At 31.0% G+C, this 25,011-nt stretch overlaps 1 protein-coding gene across 8 annotated transcripts in view; it reads right to left on the reverse strand.

Annotated features, from left to right (window-relative positions):
* Positions 1–25,011, reverse strand: part of LOC130901278 (plexin-A4) — a 267,727-nt gene that overhangs the window by 37,299 nt on the left and 205,417 nt on the right. For all 8 annotated transcript variants that reach the window (XM_057812546.1, XM_057812565.1, XM_057812512.1 and 5 more), the window contains one exon: positions 10,276–10,458. In XM_057812546.1, coding sequence (XP_057668529.1) covers positions 10,276–10,458 — 183 coding nt within the window. The remainder of the gene's footprint in view (positions 1–10,275; positions 10,459–25,011) is intronic.

Raw genomic sequence — 25,011 nt, forward strand, 5'->3', positions numbered from 1 at the left:
ACTAGTCGATATCGTTTCGTTGTCGATGACGACATTAAAGTACTACAGAGCTACTAGCGAGGTTAATATAGTCGAACCTTTGCTCAAAATAGGAAAAATAGCAAATTTCAAATATGATATTGTAATAATGAAATGAGTCTTCACTATTTTATAAAATGGAAACAAGGAGTGAAAACTTTCAGTTTTTCTTTAATTTGCTACATTATTCATACATTACTTTTCGAGCACCTGTGTATTTCGAAATATATATACTACGCAGTGTCATTGAATAATAACTTCCAATTCTTTCGGAAATGGCTATAATTTTAAACATATTTTTTAACAGCGACGAATATACATACGTTCATTATCGGTTTGCTGACAGTTACTGAAATGACATACTAATTATTGCTTCCTTTATGATGTCTCCTTGAATATATTCTTGAATAAAACTTAAATCGAATCGAACAAACACCTCGAAGTTTTTGGAATTTGCTAGTTTTTCTATTTATTAAGTTATATATGATATAAATAAATTTTTAAATCATGAATCAAATATTAGATATATAGAGTGCATAGTCACATCTCTTAGTAATCAATTTATTATATCTTTCTTTACATTGAAAGTAAGAATAAGTTAAAAGTAAAAAAAACTTTTTAAAAAACAAGCTTTTATCTAAATGTACTTAAAAGAATAGAATAAACATTTTCGTTAATGCCATCTTATAGCATCTTTACACAATTTATGTTAACATTAAAGCTTGCTTCGAGATTTAAGTATATACTCTTCTTTACTTTGTATGACACAAAAAAATAGCATCAATCATATTATTTAATTTACTTATAATCACAGTTAAATCTCGCGATCTTATGAAATGTGTAAAGACGTTAACAATTGACATTAAAGTATATGAAAATTGTTCATTTTATTCTTATTTGTATATTTAAATAACAGCTTGTTTTTTAAATATGTTTTTCAATTTCAATTTATTTTTCACTTTACTAACGGCTTCACACGTTTATTAGTGTGTTCCCGAGTTACATCTTATTTTTCAACTTATTCTCAGAAAGACCTTTGATTTGACACCCATATTTTAGGAATGTATAATTTAACTAGTCCGCCATCTTGGGTGTTCAGCCATGTTAAATATAAAATGACGAGACATAGCTGACCATTCAACAAAACGTGTAAACAAAATTTCGACTCAATTGATTGGATATCTGTTTCAAAATGAGTTTCACCCGAACAAGATGGTTATATACATCGCAAGTTAAATAGCTTGTAAAAAGAGGACAGATGAATCTGGATATAAAAAACTTCATTATATCGCATTCCTCTATCGATGTTTTTCAATTTTCCTTGAACTTGTCTATCTCTACAATGCTAATTTCAACTTCAGATATCGTAATTGCGGTAAAATCAGAATATAATCATTATTGGTGGTTTTTAAGACTGTAAAATCATCTGTATATATAGAAGGTATGGATAAAAATCTTTATATATCTTAGTTTAGATAGAGATACATAAAAACCGTTCATGTTGCAACTTGAAATCCACACTCATGTTCACTTGTATTGTGAAGCGGAGCATCCATTCCATGCCCTCATTTCAGACTATGACAATTTTTTTATTATTTGAGTTTTAGAGAATATCGTAAAAGAGTTCGGTGTATGATACTGAAGTACAAGAAGAAATATGAAAACCATGCATATTCATCAATGAGATTGAAGGTCTGGAGTTCATTGACATTGAAAACTGCGTTTTGCAGTTGTTGAAACTTTGCTGTATCTGGCTATAAGTGGACCAAGAAAAAAGAATTGAAGTTACTAGACAATTGGATCAATCAATCTTCTGCGCGAGTAATGGCTGGTTTCAGAGCTTCAAAAAAGAAATGAAATATTTATTTAAATAAATGTGTGTGAAAAGTGGAAGCAACAGAGCAGAGTATAATTTAGAACTTCAAGTCTCATCAGAAGGCAAAGGCTTTAACTAGAAGAAGCTGTGAAATAATGGTTGTTGCTGAGCCTAATACTGGAAATAAAAATCCAGAGTACTGGAACATGGTAACAAAAGCCCTAAACATTAAAGGAATAACATGGAAGGTTTTGTAAATGTTGATGGTTATCTGCCTGTAAGCGGTGTGTTTGAGGCAGACGTCCCATCAGTTTATCCAAATACCCGACAAAACTAAGGATGTCGGTGACAGCGATGTCGAGATAACGGTTCCATTTTCCACCCTTCATGATGCGCGATGTAGTATGTTGTGAAAATTTCTTCAAATGAAGAGAGGAAATGGCCTGGTAATTCAATTATATCTGCATTAAACGATAAAATGTTTAGTTTTTGAATTTTTTTCAATGGACTATTATTAAACAAGACCATTAAATTAGGAGTACAGTATTTACAATATGGATACCTAGTCTACGTATGACATTTGTCTTTAATTATATATGAAATTATTATAGTGTAACGTATATGCTATTCAAAGTAATTTGTTTGTTTCAATGATTTTTTATATTCCCTGGGACGTATGAAATGTTATAGAAACTGAAGATTGTAGGTTTTGATGATTTATCGATGCTGTGAATCTCTACATATCGAAAGTTGCTGAAAATCACTTTGATATGTTGTACCTCAAGACATCGAAATCCTCCAAAAAAAGATTTATTCCTGTCCCCCATGGGATTCGATATATCGAGGTTCCACTGTATTTGAATATTTCATTTTTCCGAAATCTGTGATTATTTACGAAGACGTTATCTTTTGAAAACAAACAAAGAATTATTATTTCTATGAAAAACATTGTAAAGTAAATTATATTTGAATAATCTATTTTTAAAATTTTCTATAGATACTGTCCCTGTATAGTCCCGTGAACGAGGTGACTACTTAGCAGATACATTTCATGAAATTATTGGTACCGAAAATGTACATTAATTGTTTGGTCGCTGGGTGGTATATGGCGTTACCCTGGTGCAACATTATTGCCTTTCGACTACATCATAGTTAGTAATAATGTTTTGACCATTATCACACTATAAAGTGCACCAAATGGTTAGTTTTTTGGGGTATACTTGTATTTCGAGTCTAATCGCACCAAATTCGGAAATTCTGTTTGTTCACATAATAATTTGAGAAAAAAATGCTCCATGAGTGAACAGAATTAAATCGAAATTGTGAATTAATAGCAAATTTCCTTCTGCTTATTCCGAACGATGATGTGTGGTTTAAATTCCTGGTCGAGTACATAGCAGTGGTTACCAGACGTTAGCTAGTAGGTTACTGAGTGATGTTTCGTCATCACTATTCCACGAATGGGATTAGTTGAGTGTGAGCTCGCTGCAAGTAGCTAGTGGAATTGCTCAATGTAACCAATTCTTACAACATTTAAAACAAGTTTTACATGAGATGTTTTTGTAATGTTTTTCATTCTTGCTAGTGTGTTCTAATATAAAAATGTAACTTTTTTATTATATTTAAATCAACAGCCTTTTATTTGGATTCTAATTTAATTCAAATTTTGAATTTCTGGAACTGATGGAATAGGTATATTGAACACACATTCTACTAGCTCTATACCTTTCTACTACACTAGTCCGGTATATCAAATGATGATTGTATAATTTCCAATGTTCTTACACTGAGAGTGTGTGAGTGTCGTAAATTAGCAATTAAAAACAACTATACGGCCAGTATAATCAGTGTCACAATTACGTCCTTATTATTTGTTAAGGGCTCTAGTCTAGCCTACAAAACAAAGTTGACATGCCAAATTCGCTTGCTAAATCTTGTTCCATGTCGATGAAAACTTTTGAGGACATATGAATTCACATAATGAGCGGATTAACTTCGTTTTTTAAAAGTGTATTATCATCATTTCTCCACTAACTGGCTCGTTTACAGTTAGTAAATTAATTTGTCATTAATCAATTCCTACATACTTTGACGATGAAGATTTTCTGGATTCCGTCATATTCTGTGACGAATTTACCTTTCACCTTAATTGACATGTGAACACTCATGATGTGTGGATGCGAATCCTCAGGTAATGGTACAAGTGCAACGAGACTCTCCAGTGGGAAGTTGAAGCTCTTGTGTCAGTTGGAAGAAGATGAACCTTAGAACTTCACTTTTAATCAAGATGGTGCACCGTTTGCCGATGAACGTACTGTACGCAACTGCTTTATTGGCTGCAAAGAGTTTGTTTTCCATGGTTTAAATGGTCACTCGATCTAATGCCGTACGATTTCTACTCTTCTGGGTGAATGAAGGATTGTGTATAAGAGCTTCCCCAACCAACTAACTTTTCTGTATTGACAAATGGAAGCAGCTGTACTTGAGAGATATTGATATCAACATTTGGCAAGCACTCGCATATCGCACATTTTTATTTAAAATTGTTCAAGTTGCTCTTTCATTTAATGTATCACTTATAACTGTACTTTTAATTTAATAAATGTGATGAAGCGTTAAAAACCCCGGTACTCATTTTGAAACATCCGGTATTTTCTGATATTGAGACCATTAGTGGGATAAGCACTAGTCCGTACATTTACGTGTTTACTTCTAAAGATCGATAATGTTGAATTACTGATGACTACTTCCCTAAGAGGAAAAATTGGAAAATAAATATAAAGATAAGTGGTTTGTCGAATAGACGCTCCTCTTTTGATCATAAATCAAAATAAAAAAGTGGTAATGAAAGAATTACAATTGAAAATAATTACTTTGGTCTGAACAAATCAACAATATTAGTTTCTCTTGAATAACTGCATGGTTATTAACACACTATATTTGTGTTTATTAAATTTATTAAAAATAAAACTAAACAAGTGAACTTTCTCTGGGTGTAGCTACACTGTATTCACAGTTTTATTGACCTTGGTATCTTATATATCAATCACAAAAAATCCTGTTTGGAAATTCACTATATTTAAATGTTAAATACTTCCTCTTTATAGCTGCTTCAATTTCATTTCATCGAGCTTAACTATCATTAGAATTCCTAATAACTTCTAAAAAGTTTATTATAAATATTATATATGGAACAATGATTGTAAGTAAATGATCAAATTAATACCATCTACGACAATTCCGAGCAATTTCTACGACTGTACGTAGACAAAGCACAGTTATTCCAATTCCTGTGCAAATTTGAAGAAAAAGTTATTTCAACAGTAGCAGAGTTTAATGTATGTAGAATGTAACTTTCGTGGCACGAAGAAGTAGATGGCCGCATTCTTCTTCACGTGAAGCATGAGATGGTAATGGCCATGAATATATCAACATACGTACTGTAAAATCAGATGTCGAGGTGATGGCTGAATCCGCCTTTAAACAACTAATAAATATAAGAGAGCTTTGAATTGATTTTGGTACCGGCAAACATCCAAGAAAGATTCCTACACATGTTCTGTGTTTTTAGTTTTCTCAAGATATCTGAAAGAATTTTCCCATTTTCCATTCAATCACATGATGTGTTACAGTCTCAGCATTCCATGGAGTATTTTAAAAAGAGCTAGGAAGGTGTGGATGGTTTTCTCAAATGTTAATGCAACTTACGAACAGTTGATGGTTGGTAGAAATCCAGATGATGATCAGTCTATTATATTAAGAATACAAACATTTATTGTCCTTCTCTATGACATAAAATCGCACCTTAACAGCATTAATGAATGTGTTCTTTTTATTATTAAGAATAAAGCCATGGAGAATATTCCACTCACTAAGAATGCACTTTGCAAGCCACTAGCTTTGTTTAGTTTAGTTATTTACCAGTCTGGCCAACCATTCCAGAGGCCTCTTAAAGTTTTGAAGAGCCGCACTCGTCTGCAAAAAATGCTCTACCTGCATTTATGTAAAAAAAGGACTACCATATACCTAGCCTTGCATTAAGAATTAGTGGGGACTGGTGCTAAAATCGACCCGGAGCCTACTTAAGAAAATCAAAATCAGTTTGAACTTTCGTAAATGTTAATATATTAGTTTTAAATTGAATGTAAATTATATATAAAAATAAATTAAAATCTTATTTCATAAACTATATGCATTTTTTATTTAAAAACTTATTTCATTTAAATTTCCGAATAGTTTATGGAAAAATGCAAATTTTGCTACGGATCCGTAATCAAATAAGTGTTACATTTTTCAAGACAAAAGTATTTACAACTCATCTGTCAAATGTGGCTACATTATTTGTAAGCAATCGTATTATTTTGTGAAAAAGGTGTTTAATAAATATTGTTTGTTGTAATGTACGTACTGTGTTACTATATTATATTCAAAAAGTTAGTATTTTTAAGGGTTAGAAATGTTATTTTAATCTTTAATGGCCACCATTTTTAAGCAGCTGGATCAAGCTCAACCATTGACAAACAAACATGATCGAGACCGAACTAAACCGTGCACGTGCAGTTCCCTTATCAACACTCTTCTAGCACTGATACCTGACACTAATAGTGTCAGGTCCCTGAGCTGAGTAAATGCTAATGCCGAATAATCCTCAAAAAAATTTATCACTTTTCAAAACTTATAATATAACCGTTAAAAAATTGTCTAACAGCCTCTATTTTTTAACGGCTTGATCTAGGTTAAACATAACAAACTGGAGATATAGTACCCAAGTGCTATTGAGCCGAATTTCACTAAAATCAGTCCAGGCGTTTGGTCATTATAATCAATTAATTCATAAAACTATCTGTATATGGCAAAATACTTATAGTAAAATCATGAAAACTGTAACTTTATATTTTAAATGGAACACCCTGTATATTAATGCATTTTTTGAAATCTATGTAAAATTTTAGTATACTTTCGTCAAAAAACTGTTTCCGAAAAATGTATACTTTTTGAGTTATTAATTTTTTTTTTAAAAATTTGACTATTCTAAATTATTTTTTACCCTTAAAGATATGAAAATGGTTCGGTTGCTTTTAGCAAGGTCAGACGTATTTGAGTATATGTTGAAAATTTTTTATTTGATACAGGGTGTGTACAAAAAGTGTTCAAAGTTTCACTATAACAATATCAAATTTCTTTTTTTCTATTTAAATGCATGCAGGGGTAAAAAATAAGGCAAATTCATGTATACTTTCCTATACCTAAACTTTACCGTTATCCAGATATTAAATGTTTTCTGTAAATTTTTAGAGATGCAGGTGTAGTCTAAATTTTATTTTGACCCGTTGATACAAGCATTACGAAATAAAAAAGTATGTTTCTTCATCTTGTTGGTTACCGTTGATTCGAAATAAAAAAATATTCATCAAAGATATTTGTGAAACATTTTCGTACAGATTCCATATTCACAAAATGCTACAGTTCACTTCTTATCGTCGAAGAGGAGATTTGATTCAGTCAAGACAATTCCCCTACTCATAAAAACAATGAGGTTAACACAATTATGTGAGAGACAGTTTTAGCAATATTATATACACAGTGGCATAATATATGAACCTTAATATTCTCAGAACAAAATATAATAATGTGTTTGGCGGCCTCGTAGCTCGATACATAAAGAAGTCAATGTACGTGTCACATCGTTCCAAGCAACTCTCTATGGAGGAACATTGAATATAGCTTCTTGAAGAAATTCCGTATTTCGACGTGCTATCTTTAAATGTGCGTTATATTACTTGCGTTAAATAAACTTATGAACTCATATTCAGGTAACGCAGTGGAGTGATGTGAAGGACATCATCAACATAGAACCTAGTTGTCATACTGCTTCGTATAAACTCGACGGGGTAATCGATTAAAATATCCAATAGCAGTGTAACGTCTTGTTCGATCAGTGGGACTTCTTCATGTTCCTCTACCATCTTATATTCACACACGACTCATATGCATTATCGTTATTGCAGTACAAGTCACACAACACGATATGATATAGCAACATCTCGATAGGTCCATCGAAACCGCTAGTTTGGTGATAATTTTGTCATCTTTTTTCCGGAGACATTCTGTTACACTTAGCAAGGCAAGTAGACAAACCCGCAATAACTAATAATATTTGTTCTTTTTGTGGACTCGACATACACTTCCCTGCTGTAGGGAAGTGTACTAGAATTTTTTACGATTGAGATTTACACTATTAGATTGTTTGACCATAAAATTAATTTTCAATTATTAGATACAATAGAATAGAATTTAAATTCAGCGTTTTTATTAGGCTTACAGGAAAAACTAGATCATGAATCAAAAGGCATCATACACGCGATATAGTTGCTGAGTAAAAATCCCATAGTTCCGATACAAATTAGGTTTGCATATATCTTAGGGAAACATAAAGTGAGTAACAGATACAATTAAATTTAATTGGAAAAATGTAATTTTTTATTGGAAAAATACAAAATTTTAAAAAGAAAGCTCCCGTTTTCTGATATGAACTTGATGTACATGGCAACTCTCTCATTCTTATGTCAAGCTACACAAATTTTAATCTTGCCTTTGTAGAAAGGAATTTGCGTGGATTTAATGTATTAAAAATGCACTAATATTTTTTTCACGACTGAATCTCAAAATTTGAGGAAATTTTTCTTCTGATGTGAATATGAAACTGACACATTTTAATATTAGTGCAAAATGTCATTTCTAATATTTTTTATGTTTGGATTTTGTACTATTATGGACAGACGACGATAAAATGATTCAATAAATTTCTGCTATGATTACGTTAAGCTTGGTATATACTTTAAAATTCCGGATTCATTATTTGTAATTACGCACACTTATTAAGGATCGATAACCTAACAATAATTTTATGAATTTCAGCGATGATGATCAGGTCCACCAGGATTGGTGATTTTTTTATATTCGATTTATGATAGGAATTATTTATATTTCTTTTGAAATGATAAGAATGTTGTCCTCAGTGAAAAAATTATTAGTATATGATTTGATCCAACTATGTTCTAAGTTCTACACAGAGTATATTCGAACAAAAAAATATTCCAATATTGTTTTATTTTATACATATACATTTTATACACTCGTTAATTTATCAAAGTGAAATTAGAGGATACTAATGGTTGAAATTGTGCTGTGCGATCGGCATTTTTCGATCGCAGGACTGGAAAAACCGAATATCCAATTTGGACTATAACGTGATTATTACAATTACAGCCATTAATTAATACACATAATGAAATTCAACCAGCTTTCGAATATTTTTTCATATTCGTCAGCAGCTTATACTAGAGGTGTATTTATAAAAGTATCGTAATGTCAGACTAAAATATTATTTATTAGATTATTTTTCATTCACTTAATTGACAAGAAGAGTCATTGAATTGTGGAAAATAAGGTAGTCATAGACATAATGATTTTGATCTGTGTTATTGTCTCTTCATTGTATTTATTCCTATGACGTATTATTCAAGCTTCACATAGTTTATTGCTCATATTGACATGAATGAATGAAGCGACATTCCTGACGCGATGCTTCAAATTTATTAGGATTACCTGAGACTAAAATTAGGGTAATATAGCAGATAACGTATTTTCTAATTTACATAATTTATAAAGGACATATAAGAATTGTAGTTCGCACAAGATGGTGTACAACTGTAATTAACAAAGATAACTGGTGGGCAATTAGTAACTGCCATTACCTATCTAAAAGATTAATTCATTTTGGCTTAGTTAAACGAGGATATAAACTAACTACAATCTTATAGTGAATGAGAAACAGGTTTTAAACATCAGACATTAGAAGATAACAATAATATTAAAAAAAAACTTTTAAGTCTAATATGCATTGAACTGTTGGCCGCGTCATGCCAAGGTATATGTAAAAGAGAGAAAGTAATCGGACAAAATATAAATGATGTTTATGGAGAAACTAATTTGGATATTTGCCGTTTTATTTTGAAAGTTTGTTATTAATAGTAAATTATTTAGTAATCGTAGCCTGCTAAATGTCATTATCATCTGCTTCCTTTTCACGATCCGATTCAAAATAGTTGCCCAATTGAATCTGTTTTTGTGCCTATCACGTTTTTATCCACCTAGCAGCACTAAATATATATATAAAGTTGTCACATAACTCTCGACCACCTATAATATCGAATTTTCTTGTGCCACACCCAAACGAACTCAAACGTCTTTAGGTGTGGGTGATGAGTGTTATAATATCATCTATTCCTATGTATTAAATATTGACTCATGTACTTTGACCAGTTATTGGAAACATCATCAACATTTTAATGTATCTACAATATTTTTGATGGGCAATAGCAGTAACGAATATTTTTTCAAATGTTTCTTATATTATGGTACCGCAGAATAGTACTTACTTTTTTCAAGTGACCTGTAGATGTACCAATGAAAACAACGGTGAAATCTCCAGTAGAGGTAGCAACTACAGCTGTTAAACGAGTATTGAAAATAAGAACTGGCATAGCTGACAAAGCATGTTCTCCACCTAAAGGTGTGTTGACGTCCAGACCGCAGAAATCTTCACCTATTGTTTGTAGTTTCTGAAACCAATTGAATAAATATATATACAATAATATGTAGGAGTTATAATATCCGTTAGCGGATCAATCAAAACTAATATACGAGTTCTGAACCTCATTAAGATACACTGAACAGAATATATATCAGTTTACGTTATAAACAAATTATATCGGATGCTGGTCTTTGCTAACTCAAAAAACCAACAAAAAAAATCAGTGAAATATGATTACAGTATATTAGACTGAACAAATTATTTCTAGTTTTGTTAATTCATCTAAATGAAAGAACTATAGACACACAACACTTTCAATAGAACATTCGATGCCCTGTCATAAATATTTTTTATATAAATTAACAAAACCAAAATTATAAAAAAATTAAATTTCTTGTAAGTCGTAGTTCGTAAAAGTGTTTTTAAAAAAGTGAGTTTTGAAGAGACCATTGATATTTTACATAACTAGTCTGAGAATGCTACACACGCAGTTTGAAAGGCATTAATAAATTAAAATCGTTATTTTTACAAATGTCACGCATCAAAATTGAAAAGGTTAGCATATATTATAAGCTAATTTCTGTTATAATAAACAGCATTTATATTTTCCAGCTTGAGTAAACATTTGAAAGTGTGTTAAATACATTTGAAAAATGCTAGTAGGTACATATAGAATAATCCTTCTAAACTATGTATAAAATGCGGAAAAGTTTCAATTTTACAAGGTACTTCAAAAAAATCATTTTTTAGAACTCCTCAAAATTGCGTTGTTTATAGTAATATATACAGTTGTTTCAATTACTTTTTCATCAATGTTAGTCAATAAATTTATAATATGTATTCTCCCAAAAATTTCCAACCTAGTTTTTTAAAAAAATAAAAAAAGAGTCTACTAAAAAAACGAAATTGTATATTCAGCTTCGCACTTTTAGAAAAAAAATGTAGCAACCGTGCTTTCTTTAGGGGGGGCAAAATAATTGATTAATCGAAAAATAATCGATATATATTTTTAAAAATAATCGGTAATAGATTAATCGAAAATAATCAAATAATCGAAAAATATAAAAATATCGATTAATCGAAAATAATCGGTTATTTTATATAATCGATTATATTTTTTGATAATTGCCCAGCCCTAGCTTTCTTGCTGTCCCGTGCTATAATATTTAATAATGATACAATTTGAGTATCAATATTCATATAGTGAATAATTGTGACTGAAAATGTCAGTATATAGAAAAATTACAAGTTTCCAAGCGTAAAAATAATTGTTTTTGAAAGGCTATACGCCTACACAGATGAAAAAGGAATTGGACACAGTGTGCAATGTCATTTACAACCGTAAAATTTTGGTCGAGTGAATTCAATCTTGGCCATATCGGCTAGACTGATGACGACCGTTTGGGTCCGACAAAAACAGCGTTAACCAGCGATATAATCAGTTTATCAAATGGTACTGGATGATCGTCAGATCAAGGTTGAAGAGATAGAAAACACTATCGTCATTTGTCAAATAAAAATTGAAGCATTATTCATATGTAAGCAATCCGCACATTGGGTGCCGCGTTTTGCTTCGATTCATAACCGTAGATAATAGTTAAGACAGTGGATTGCAAAGGGTGAACTTGCTACGGAAAGACAAAGACGGTTTCATCAGCTGAAGAAGTGTAGTTCTCCTTTTGTTACGATGTTACGAATCATTGGTTGACAAAGTGGAGGAATAAATTGCAAAAGCCGACCGTATTTGAAGAAAACGAAAGTGATTTTCCATCTGAACAACGCACCTTCTGACACAATTGCATCTCGAATGTTTTGACCCCCAACCGTATTCACCAGATAGCTTCCAGCGACTTTTTTTGTTTTCTACCCTCAAAGTTTCACTTACAGGAGAGTGATTTTCATGAAACGAGGACGTTATAGCCTATATTGAATAAAAAGTCGGTAACTATAATTTGAAAAGGTTAGGTTAGAGCATATTGAAAAATAAAGATTATTATGGAAAAAATGTATTTTTCTTTGTTACGTCGAAAAATTTTCTGACAACCCTTGTTTTTCAAACATATTGAACATTTTGTATGTACTATATTATACACATAAATATTATTTGCTGTCTTTGGATGCCTTATGAATGGACGTCAATGGATGAAAAAGGATAAAATAAACATCTTTTGAATTGTCTTCTATTTGTAATCTGTCTGGGTAGCGACTCACATGAAGTCTATCTTGTTCAGAACATTTCATTTTGGTGATTTCGATTGCACAACAAACCAAAACAAATATAAGATAAGTAAACTGATGGACAAAGATACCAAATAAATTATTTATTTTGAGAATAAGTTCAGTTACATAATTCTAAAGCACACTATTAAAATTAGTTCTTATAATTGTGGATTTATTACAACGCTCCAATTTTTTATAAATGATAACACACAGATAACACAAGAAAATTAGTGTCGCTTATCATCAACATCGCTGGACGTCCGAGCTCGTTTATGTGTTTTTTTTTGATTTTTTCCCTAAAATAACAGTTAACCTGTGAAGGAACAAATTGAAATAAATGATTCTGTTCAAATGTTAAGTTCTTTCTTTTTTAATATTGTAATAAGACAAGCTATCATTTGGTTTAAAAACATATTTAGGAAAGTTTTGACATCGATTATTTTTAGAAACCAATTAGAATGCTACAAACAGAGGGAAACATTCTATTATTTAGATGAAACATAATGGAATATTATTAATTTGCCCCCGGATTTTATAGGTTATTCCACTGGCTTGAACCCATCCTTTGAAGAGGTAGTTATTTAATAATTATACACATTCATGTTTCCCACAACTGTTAATTACATCAGACCGCCTATAATGGGTGTACATACTGCGAAAATCTCGATATGTGGAAGTAGAATATATCAGGGATGTAACCTTCCGGTGAGAAGCAGATAAAAGAACATTGCTACATCCAATATATTCACTCTCCGATACCGATAAACATTTTTAATTAACAGATTTCCAAGGAAGTGTCTAAAATGTGTATAATAACTGATAAGTTTTTAAACTGTTTTTATTACTAACTCCTATCAAAACATGAACGAATGAGAAACATATTGCAGCATGTCAAATATTAATTGGAAATTCTCATGTATCCAATAGAAAAATATATATTGAAAATTGAAAAAGAATTAAGTTTATATGGGATGTAATTAGAAACTATAACGAAAGAACATGTTGAACGTTTCCATAACAACTGTTTCAACTTCATTTGATACTTTTCATAGACAGTTATAATGTATAAAAGTTGAAAGATAGAAAGAGTAAGAAGAGTATCAGGCAAGAGTTTACTAATATATGTGTGGAAAATTTTACATCCTATTATATAACTTTTTAACTTGCCAATGTTACAAAAATTAACAGGGAATTTGAAGAATTCTTCAATAACAAAGATCGTCATGAATATGAGTAGCATAGGCTTCAAGTTTAAAGTATACACGAATTAAAATTTTCAAATTAACTTACTGTGGCAACAAATAAATTTAGACAAAGATTTATCACGTCATTTATCCAAGATAATTGTCCTTAGAATTGTTGGAGAATGATGCATTGAATTGGTGATGGCAATTCATAACTACTGAAATGAATTTTGATGCATTGAATTGGTGTTGGCAATTCATAACTGCAGAAATGAACTTCTGACAGTTCTTTAAAGGAGTATTTTTAAATTCAAAATTTATTGTGCCCTGTTATTTGGTAAGTTGTTGAAGTGAACAATTTGGTTTAATATCTTTAGATTGTATACATTTAAATGAATACCTACTTTTTAAGGAAAATACCAAAATTTAGTGGCGTGAAATTCAAATGCGGTTCATAATGGCTTTTGTTTTAAACAAAAATGGTATACGTTTAATTGAAATTGCAAATGAAATAAAAAATAACATTGCATTTCCATTAAATGGTCACTTTTCGACAAATTATTCAAATTTAATTTGATTTAATATGTTCGTGTGGGGGTTGTTTCTACCTCATAAATGCCATTCCAATAATGAGAAATTTCAGAGGTCGATAAAAACAAAATTGATGAAATTCTGTTATTTTCACCAAATAATTCTGCATTCGATTTTATACCTTTTCTATGTTGCCACATTTTAGTTATTTAAAAAATAAACGAATTATAATTTACTCAAACCCCAATAAATTATAATTTAGATGAAAAACATGTATTGGATGAAGAGTTATGCTCATTTTACATTTTAAATAAAAGTTAGAATTAAATGCGATATACTAGTTCTTACAGTATAATTTTACATATAATTGACGTTGTCTGATTTAGGAAAATTATCTTGTTTGTTCGATAGGTATGAAATTTATGAGGTTAATATTTATTAAAAAACGGTTTCCAACATAACCTAACCAAACTTAACCTGTTCTGACATTCCTGAATAAATCACAAACTGGACCGACACCTGAGCAAACGTGTAGGATACGTATTTAGGCTTAGAAAGCAGCAGGGTAGGCTTCAGTACTTCTATATGGAAAATTTACAATTATCAAAATTAGAAGCTTTAATAGAATAAATATTTTTGTTAATACGATATTTTTGATGAATTATTATTATTATTTTAGATGAAGTATATATTGTTTAAAAAAAACTGTTTGTTAATTAAAGCCAATTCTAATTTATATTATTCCTGTTTTCTTTTTCATTCACAGTTTTATTCATTTTCTCAATTGATTTTTTTGGCCGTATTTTCTACTGAAATGGATTAGAAATATTTCATTTGTAAAATTCAATGTGATCGAGTCGAAAAAATGCAGCAACATTTATTTTTAAAGGAGATAGTTTCTAGAATGATTTTCTCTTGCGGTAGCGCATACAAACCCATATATGACGTTTTTTAATAAGTACTAGAATGGTGTAGTATATGTATCAAAAAAATTGTGATATCAGTTTAACGTAATAAAATGAGTGAAATTTAAACTCATATCAAATAACAATAAATTACTTCTAATGTTTAACAAAATAATGAAAGGGCATAATTTCAATCATTAGGAAGAATGCTATTTACCGAAACTAGCACTTTTGAGGAATGTGAAAGAGGTGCACGAATAACATCAAAAGTGTTTACAAGATATCCGAATAGAAATTTGAATATATGAAATATGTTCTGAAATAAATAAATGAAACTGATTTAATTTCTCAAAATTCTCTAGAATCAAAATGGGACATGATTGTCGTGTTTTGGATTGAGTTACAAAAATAAAAGTTTTATGGAAGTTCACCATAGAACCGTGCATATTACTTCGCGGTGTAGTACGTCCAAATATAAATATAGAACAATACCACAGTTAAATAAATTTCTTCTGCGTAAAATGCAAAATCTTTTCGAGAGTTTGAATCTTGTTAAAAAATTACCAATTTATAATTTAAAACTAAAATATTTGCTGTACGGATGAGGCATGTTTAATTCAGAGATCATACAAAATATACTAAAAAAGTGAACATGTGGGCTCATTTATGAGTAGTATTGGAATTTTATTCAATGATTCAAGTGTAGCCGGCAAGCTCTGCGTAAATTTGCTTTTAGAAATAATAAACCCCTCAATAACAACTATTTTGAAAATCAAATGAGCGCAGTTGGTAGCATGATTTTTAGAATCTTATTCACTTCTAGCAAAATGGAACTCTACCACATTCCTTTTTTTCCAGTTAGACAGTAACCAAATGTTACGATTTTCTGGCAGAAAGATTAATCTGATAGAAGGAATAGAATGGCCACCATGATCGCTCCTCTTGGCGTCTGCTTCCTAGGGAGATATCTAATATCGATAAGTTATAAAACAGTCTCAAGATTGTAAGGATAGCAGTTGTAGAGAAATTGAGGCAAACGATTTTCGGAATGTTATGAGAAAAAATTGAGTGGACTGTTCAATAAATAACTAACAATATTTTGAAAATTTAATAATTTATTTTATAATTTTTTGCACGTTTTATTGCAAAACACTTGATACGTAAAATACCTTGCCAAATTTTTCTGAAAAGTAGCTAAAAGACCTTTGAAATAATTTCATAACTCAACCCCATTTCCATTTGACACATTATGTGTTGTGGCTGTTCTCCCTATAGTGTAGATTTAATTGAATTGAAAACCAGTCTTCAACTTGTTCCCCTTATAACTTAATAGAACATGGCTTCGCATGTTTTTGAATTTTCTATAGGAACCGAAAAATAGAGGGTGATATACGTTTTCAGCTTGACATCCTGTATACAAGTACTTTATAGTATTAATCTGATATCAGCTTCGTTTGATTTGAAATGATTTTCTCCCATTGAATATATGATACGAACGATCACGGCAAGTTTTTGCCATACTTTCCTGTAGCATAACAAACAATAGGACTTTTCGGAAACTATGATACGGTTAACCCCATCATAATCTTAATATTTGGAGACTAACCAGGATCACGTTCATTGTTGTTCGGAAACTGATCGTGTCGTTGTCATATGTTATGATCCTTTCTTCCCTGGTATACCGGTGAGTAAATGCAATCAGCTGACGGGTTGTTCAATTTTTCTATGTTTTTTTGAACTTTAAAACTTATTTAATTAAAAGTTCTTGTATATCATGTTTTAAATTTGAAAATTTCACTGAAATTTGAATCCGACTTTGGGAAACTGTGATCTAAATCTTAACCATTTTCTTTAATTGTGTTCATTTGAATAATGATGCTTGCCATAAGCAAGGAAAATCGTCCACTACATCTTTCTGGTAAATAAACTGTAATAAGCAAGTGCGTTTTCTAAGAATTATATAATAATTTCATCATTTCTGTTCATGGAATTCAATTGTTTGACCTGTTGTATAAAATTGCATATGTGAAATGCATTGACAATATGGAATGTATGCGAAACAACTACAAGACAGTTGAAACTTAAATTCCGTATAAATATGAAGAATAGTTGTGCCTACATGGCAACAAAAAGTCTACAGTCCCTTTGTCGGGGTTAAATCAACAACTATTGGTACTTCTTCGACATTCAAGGATGCTACTGAAAAATAAAATGTTATCAGGAAAAAAAATCTTCAGACGTAAGTAAAATACCACATCTCTGTCAATATTTTAGAATAATTCTAATATGATGATTATCTTTAGTAGCGATATTAAACTTATGGTGATTATGGTACTTGTGTAGGTACACTGATTGCTGCACGCAAACGTACAAAATTATACTGAATATTGTTTAGCTTTGTTGGTAATGAAGAAAATTATGTTCAATTTATACAGCGAAGTCCCAAACTAACGGATATGTGCATATTATAGATTTAGAGGAAATAGTATTTTTTTTCTGCATAAATACTCAACATGTACGAGGTATGATGAAAAAATAACGGTGAATCATTTTATTATAAGATGAAGTAAAAGGATAAAATTGTTATCTTCTTCAAGTACTACCACTGGATAGCAATAAATTTATCTCAACGCAAAATCCACAATTGGAAGCATTCCAGGAAGGCTTTCATTTGTTCATTCAACTGATATTCGTCTAGTACGTCAATCAGATTGGTGTAACCATTTATAACTTTAAATACTTAGTTCATTTAATTTGATATTCGTCTAGTACGTTAGTCAGATTAGTGTAACTATTTGTAACTTTAAATTATTAAATTCTCAGTTTGCTAAATAAATTGTTTTTAAAAAAGCAAGTTGGTGAATTGAGTTATTTAGTTAGTATAACGAAGTATGCGATGGGTTGAACGTTGGTGGTCTCAACCCAATCTCACGCCAATTGATTTATACTTTTGGGATTCTACAATAAATCTGGAGTATTAATATTTATAATACAACTGCAAATGCTGCTGTTATCAAGAAGCAATTACAACTAATTCGCTAACATGAGCGTGTGTGGAAAGTAACGGAACGAAATTATGTTTACTTCCCGTAAACATCCAAAGAAAGCGTAGGCTTGTGGAATTGACATACTTCAAAATGCAAAATCAATTAAAACGGCGAATAGTAAGGCTGAAAGGTGTATGAAAAATAATGAATCATCTTATCGTGGCTACATATATTACTAATTACACATTTTTGAAATAATAAATGGACGAACCCAAGCATTCAGCAAGGTTGGAAAGTATGGAGTTAATATTCTGCTTTAACGGTAATTTAAAATAATTCGAATAAAATGCAGTACAAACAAAAGACATCCAAGGAATTGGCTTCCAAGAAAGCAAAAACCAAACTTGAGAAAAAAAACCGCCTGCCTATTTCTCATTTATGATCGCAGAAAAACTAGCCGATTGCGTTATTATGTAATAGCCTATGAATTAAAGCAATATTTGTGCAGTAAAGCGGATCAAGATGCAATAAAGTGCATTCGATTCGGAAGAGCCTCAGGAAATTTTGCGAACAAAAAAAATGAATACGAAATTAAAATTGCATTTATGTAGGAGAAAAATGCTTTTTGAAAAGTGGTAAAATGTTTAAATATTAAGAATTTATAACCACGGAAGATATTGCCAGAAATTTGTTTAATTTTACTACTCGGTAATTTTGGGTTTCTAAACACGAATATCACTACGGAAAACGTCATCGAGGTAATTGATGTTCGGGTTAACCGATATCTACATCGTCTATTGGTTTCCCGTGGAATAGGAACTAAAGACCAGCAGTGATAACGTTAGTGTCCACAGTGTTATCAATGGTAAGCACATTATCTTTTATTTATGTTCTATATTCTTGTTTCAGCAGTTCATTTCTTCAGTGAAGTTCCAAGGAGTAGGCAGATTGAGGCCACGAGATCGGATCGCTTATCAAAAAAGTACCACCCGCCCCTTTCTTAATAATGGCTTCAAAGTGGGATCCAAAACGTCGAAAATTTTCAAATTTCCAACCCTGTGCAACTTATGAACCTATTTCTTTTGGTATAATCCTCGAAAATCCCCGTAAAATTGAACACATTTTCCGAGTTATAAATTTTTGATTTTTCAATCATTCGTAATGTACTTTTCAAAATGCATTTGACTCCTGCATAATGCAATTTTCATTTCCTATTCATAATTTTTGTTCGTATAGTTTACTGAGGCTCTCCTGACTCGAAGACTTTTGATCCGTCAGAAATTCCTAGATTTTGCCATTTTTGTACTTTATTTCTTCGACTACAATGCCTTATCGGCCATATACATTTTCTGTTCTCTAATTAGAAGAAGTACTTCGAAACGATTATTTTTAGATGGTCTTAAAAAATTGGTAACTCGTTGGCTTAAGTGTGTGAAATTATGTTGACCAATGAATTTTTTATTGAAAAGTAATTTATTCCTTAAAGCGCCCCATACCTGAATTATAGCAGATTTTTTCACTTGAAAAAACATTTCAGTACATATATGAAATAAACCGGTATTACTAATAATGGTTTAACATACCTCATACAACAAAAATTGTTACAAAATTCATAGAATACGGGATATCAGTTAACATTAATAATAGATGAAAAAAAGTACTCGTAAATGCCCAACACCAACCGTTTCCTAATTTTCTAATTAAATTTATTTGTCACCATCAACAGCATTATATTGATCAGTTTGATTTCAAAAACAGGACTTTTTAAGGACATATTCAGGACTGAAGCAATGAGGCTGATGAAATCAAGAATATTCAGCAGCTAAATTAAGAACCTGACTCTTAATTTCCAGTACATTCCAATAAGAATTTATTGAGAACCGACTGTCTTCAAATCAAACACGAGGCGCTTTTAAATTAAACGTTTCGCCTGACAAAATTAAGAACGTGTCTCTCAACTTTCAGCACGTTTTCATAAGAATTTCTTGAGAAATGCCGTTCAGAAATTAAACACGACGCCGACGCCCGCTTAAATTAAACACCTTGCCCGATAAAATTGAGAACGTATCTTCTTGATTATACTGGTAAGCACGAATAACAAACTTTTGCTTTGTTATTGTTCTCTTCCCGCTACAGTTGCTGTATATCCCAAGATATTAAGAGAAGTTTATGTACCTGTCCCCATCACTGACAACAATAAGAGCCTCCGATTTGTGATTTTTACTATTCCTGATTAAATGTGTCATATTAATATTAAGTAATATTAAGGATGAAAGTAGCATGAAAATAGTAATGGGTCTAGTTATAGCTGATCCTATATTTTCAATTTCAACATCCTGTCTATTATTGTTATAGAAGTTGGCCTTAATAAACAATTTTAACCAAGGTAGTGATTAAAATAGTTCCTATAGTTTTGAATAAATTCAATATTTCGAAAATTAATTAAAAAAAATATGCTCGTACTCGTCGATTTGATTTACAATTCGCGATTTTGTGTATACAATAATATATATAATATATATTGGTCAAGTGGAAGATGTCATAGTTAATTTTCTTAAATGGCAACATTGTACTACATAAATGAGTAAAGTTGTACGTAACTGCTAAATATCAAATTTGTATTGCTTGCTAATTTCAAGATAAAAAGTAACAAAGTAATAAAAAACAACATGAATTCAATTATTTCAATAAAGAAAACGCTTAATTTGTTGTCCACTAACTATTTGGAAATATAAAAGTGATCTAAATATGTTTTTGTCGGTTTGGTTTTAAAATCCACGTTTTTGTCGGTTTGGTTATAAGATCCCCTGAGAAATCCAAAGGATTGAGATAGTACAATCCCTGCTGAAACATTCACTTTTTCTGGGTGAAGAGTATGGCCTTGTTTCATCCAGAGTGGAGTTTCATCCGCTCAATATGGACAATTTCGTACATTTATGTCACCCATTGAAAGTGAATGAAAATTCATCACAAATATAATGTTCTCAACTATAATATTGTTGATTTTACGTTTGTAAGGTTGAAATTTATGTGCTACTGGCTAATTTCCATACCATTAGAGATATTAGGAAATATTGGTGCATACATTTTTATCACACAAAGATAATTTGTGTAGGAATACTTACAATCCTTTGGGAAAATAGAGGCAGGTCGGGATATGTTTTTCGATTGTGTTATTGCTCTACCTCCATATCCAATCATTCTTAAAATTTCAATCTTATGCATTTAAGGTAAATACACTATATTTAAAGATATCTCCAAAAGAAGTAACTTTGCTAATAATTAATATTTTTGAATATTTATCGACTTACTAAAATCCACAACAAAAGGTACTATCTTGTTGTCAATATCTAAATTGATAGTTTTTTATAGAATAATAATGTCTTTGAATTATAAAAATGTGAAGAAATTACATATTCGCGTTTGATTTGTCGTATAATTGGTAACGATTATGTATAACTTACACGCTTTATAAAAATAGTAAAAAATATTTGTAAATATCTCTAAATTGGGATACCCTGTATACATTAGTATTTTATGCAAAAATCGCGATTGAAAATAATAATCGACGTGTTCGGCAATTTTTGAAAAAAATTTACTCAAAATTACTGATTCATATTGTATATTGAATGTATTGTACAGTTAGTATTTTGCAGACATATTTTGATGATGAAAATTTGTTTCTCTTAGACTCGTTTTCACTAAGAGAGTCTTTTGTAAATTGTTGGTGACTCCAAGTTGATCTCGTGAAGGTCAGTTGTGGGCCTTCCGTTATATGTTTTATTGATTTCAATGAAAAGCATTGGTTACATTACGATAGATCCTTTTTATATATCGGACGTTGATGGACGATTGCAAGATGTCCAACTCCTGTAGCCATTATTTGTTACGGTCTTTTATATAGGCAATGGAAGTGTTGGAATATTTGGATTTATTAATATTTCATTATTTCCTATTCATCTATCTAACGATTCGTTTCAATAAGTTTTTTTTTATAAATGATGTTTTGGTGGTTATTTGGCATTATTCATTCATTTGATATTGACAATATTGTTATAAAATGGAATATTACTATTCAACAAGCATATGATGTTAAATATAATTACGAAGATAGCCACTATATGCGAGTCAAATGTTATCCTTTTTAATTTGTATTCGTAACAAAACGCCTTAGATTTGTTACAGTGATAACTATAGGTATATTAAGTTGCGGCAGCTTTTTTAGGGGGGAGCGCCCGGACTGGTACCATAATTTTTCACTATTTAATTGCTAATTTATTACCCAAAAAGCGTTTCACGAGAAACGCGACTCCCCCCTATCTTAATATTAAGCTACGGCAGCCATATGCATTATCTCGGCAACGGTGAAAGCTATCGAATCGAGCTTAGTGCGATAATTTTTTGCTAATTATTTGCTGAAAGATGGCATGACTCCCGAAAACTACCCCCAAGCGCCGAACTAGCTCACCCATTACCGGTCTTAAGCTACGGCAGCCCGGAAACGAAAACGAAAATAGTTACGGACGCGCGCTCTTCGGGGTAATTTATTGCTAATTAATTGCTGAAAGATGGCATGGATCCCGGATCCCGAAAACCATCCCCATGATTCGATCTCGACAACCCCTTGGCGGTACTAAAATAGGCCCTCTAGTCGTTGAATTAACACATTAACGTGTTGTTTACTCTAATACTTGACCAACATCATCAATTAATCGAAATATCTGAATGAAGTCCAGCGCATGGGAAATCATTTTAACAAATGTAAACAATTCAAGAAGATTATTAATTTTTTTACTGTTCATGCAAGTAAGTGTTTAAATGACGATTTTTCATAAGGGCCTTACAGTCACCGAAAATACAATGTGTTCAAATGTATTTTAATTTTTTACTACTCAGCGCAAGATTCTAAAAAAACTACGAAACCGATTTTGACGAACGAGTAATTATTTTTTTTTATTCAATTCCATATAGTTCCCCCGAGACCTTGCATGTCAAATTGGTTAAGTGATTTTTTTGGAATCTTTATGATAGAGCTTCACTTACAGGCGATTAATCATATAATTATCTGATATTTTTTATCTGTGGTACTTGCAAGTATGCTACACCAGCATGAATTTTTCCAGTATTTTTTTCACTGAAATATTAACGAAAAAAATAATGCCGAAATTCGTCGCTTATACACTGGATTTTATGGGGAGCAGGGTAAACAAAACGGTTTGGTGGACTACAAAATTATTATATTATATTATAACAGTGAAGAAATCGTTTTCAAAAACTACACAGGGTAGATTAAATATTAATAGTAAAAGCTGTATACGAGGTTTAAACCAATGTTACAAGTTGAAAGTGAAACGATTATAATTATTTACAAAAAAAACTAAAAAGTATTAAAAAATGCATTCTAAGACTGAATCGCTGTATTTGAAAATCGTTGATAGCAGACACAACAACGTGTGATTACTTTTACAAATATTGTTTTGTCGTCAACTTCAAAATATGGCGATTCACTCTTGAATGCATTTTTTATACTTTTTTTGTTTTTGAAGTTGGTCTTTTTTTTGTAAAAAATTATTTAATACTATTTCATGTTATTTTTTTCTAAATATTATCAAAACGTGAATTTTACAAAATGTAGATAAAAAAAAACGAAAAAAAAATAAAATTTTCACCAGAACCCTTTTTATTTCACCTTTATAAATTTTTATATAAATATAAATGTACAGAATTGAAACAGAAGTTACGAACAACTAATGCAATCAAAATAAATATTTACCTTTTTGCAAATATTCGTAGTCATTACATTCATACTTACTATACTTTATAGTTTGCTAGCATACAAATTCCATTTTTGAAATTTGTTCTGGACTTGTTAGATAATGGTTTGAGCGCTCGATCATATACATTGAGAGCACTAATTCTCAGTGACATAGTAACTCCAGAATCGTCGAAAATGGAAAGTAAGACCAACTTGAATATTATAAAATGTAGGTGTACATAAGATGAAGGTAGTACTAAAGAATGTAGTAATGACGAAGGAAGTAGAAATGATAGAAGTGTCGACGAAAACATGAACAGAAATAAACATGATAAAAACAAGCCTTCATTTTTTGGGAGCATTTTGAAAAAAACCAAGTGCTTGAATAACAAATGTTCATACAAGAAAACTAATAGGATGATATTTCTGTGGCTTTCCGGCATAACGGCAAAAAGTTGTAATTATTTGATTGTAGGTGAGATAGTGATATTTAGCATTTTTAACGGAGAGGAGGAACATTCAATCCCTATTGAAGGATTTTCACAAGAAAATCAAAAATCCTTTCATCGAGACTGAGCCGCTTTAACTCACTGGAGTGGTCGGATATATTGGTCCATCGGGTCCTCCACGAGTATTAAAAAAAACAAATGATGCACTTATTGATCATGATGAGGATGAACCACTTGGACATTACATTAGTTACTCCTATCGCAGATGAAATGGATGTTGTATGGCAGCCGACGATAATGAGAAAAACCAGAAGACAAAATATTGTAACGACTCCCATAAAGTAGTACCATAATTCATTATGTATGCTAAACGAAGAGATGAAGTAAAATAAAGTTGTCGATGTTCTGTTGTTGACTAATGTAATGTCAGCGCTTTCTTGTCAGAACATTTTTAATTCATTTCGCTTGTCCCTATTATCGTAATTAATGATGACATTTGTGGTTACAATATTACCAAAGCCTCCTTCAAACGATAAATTCCTTTATTCAC

This window comes from Diorhabda carinulata, chromosome 1 (assembly GCF_026250575.1).
Source record: "Diorhabda carinulata isolate Delta chromosome 1, icDioCari1.1, whole genome shotgun sequence".
In the NCBI taxonomy this organism is placed as follows: domain Eukaryota; kingdom Metazoa; phylum Arthropoda; class Insecta; order Coleoptera; family Chrysomelidae; genus Diorhabda; species Diorhabda carinulata.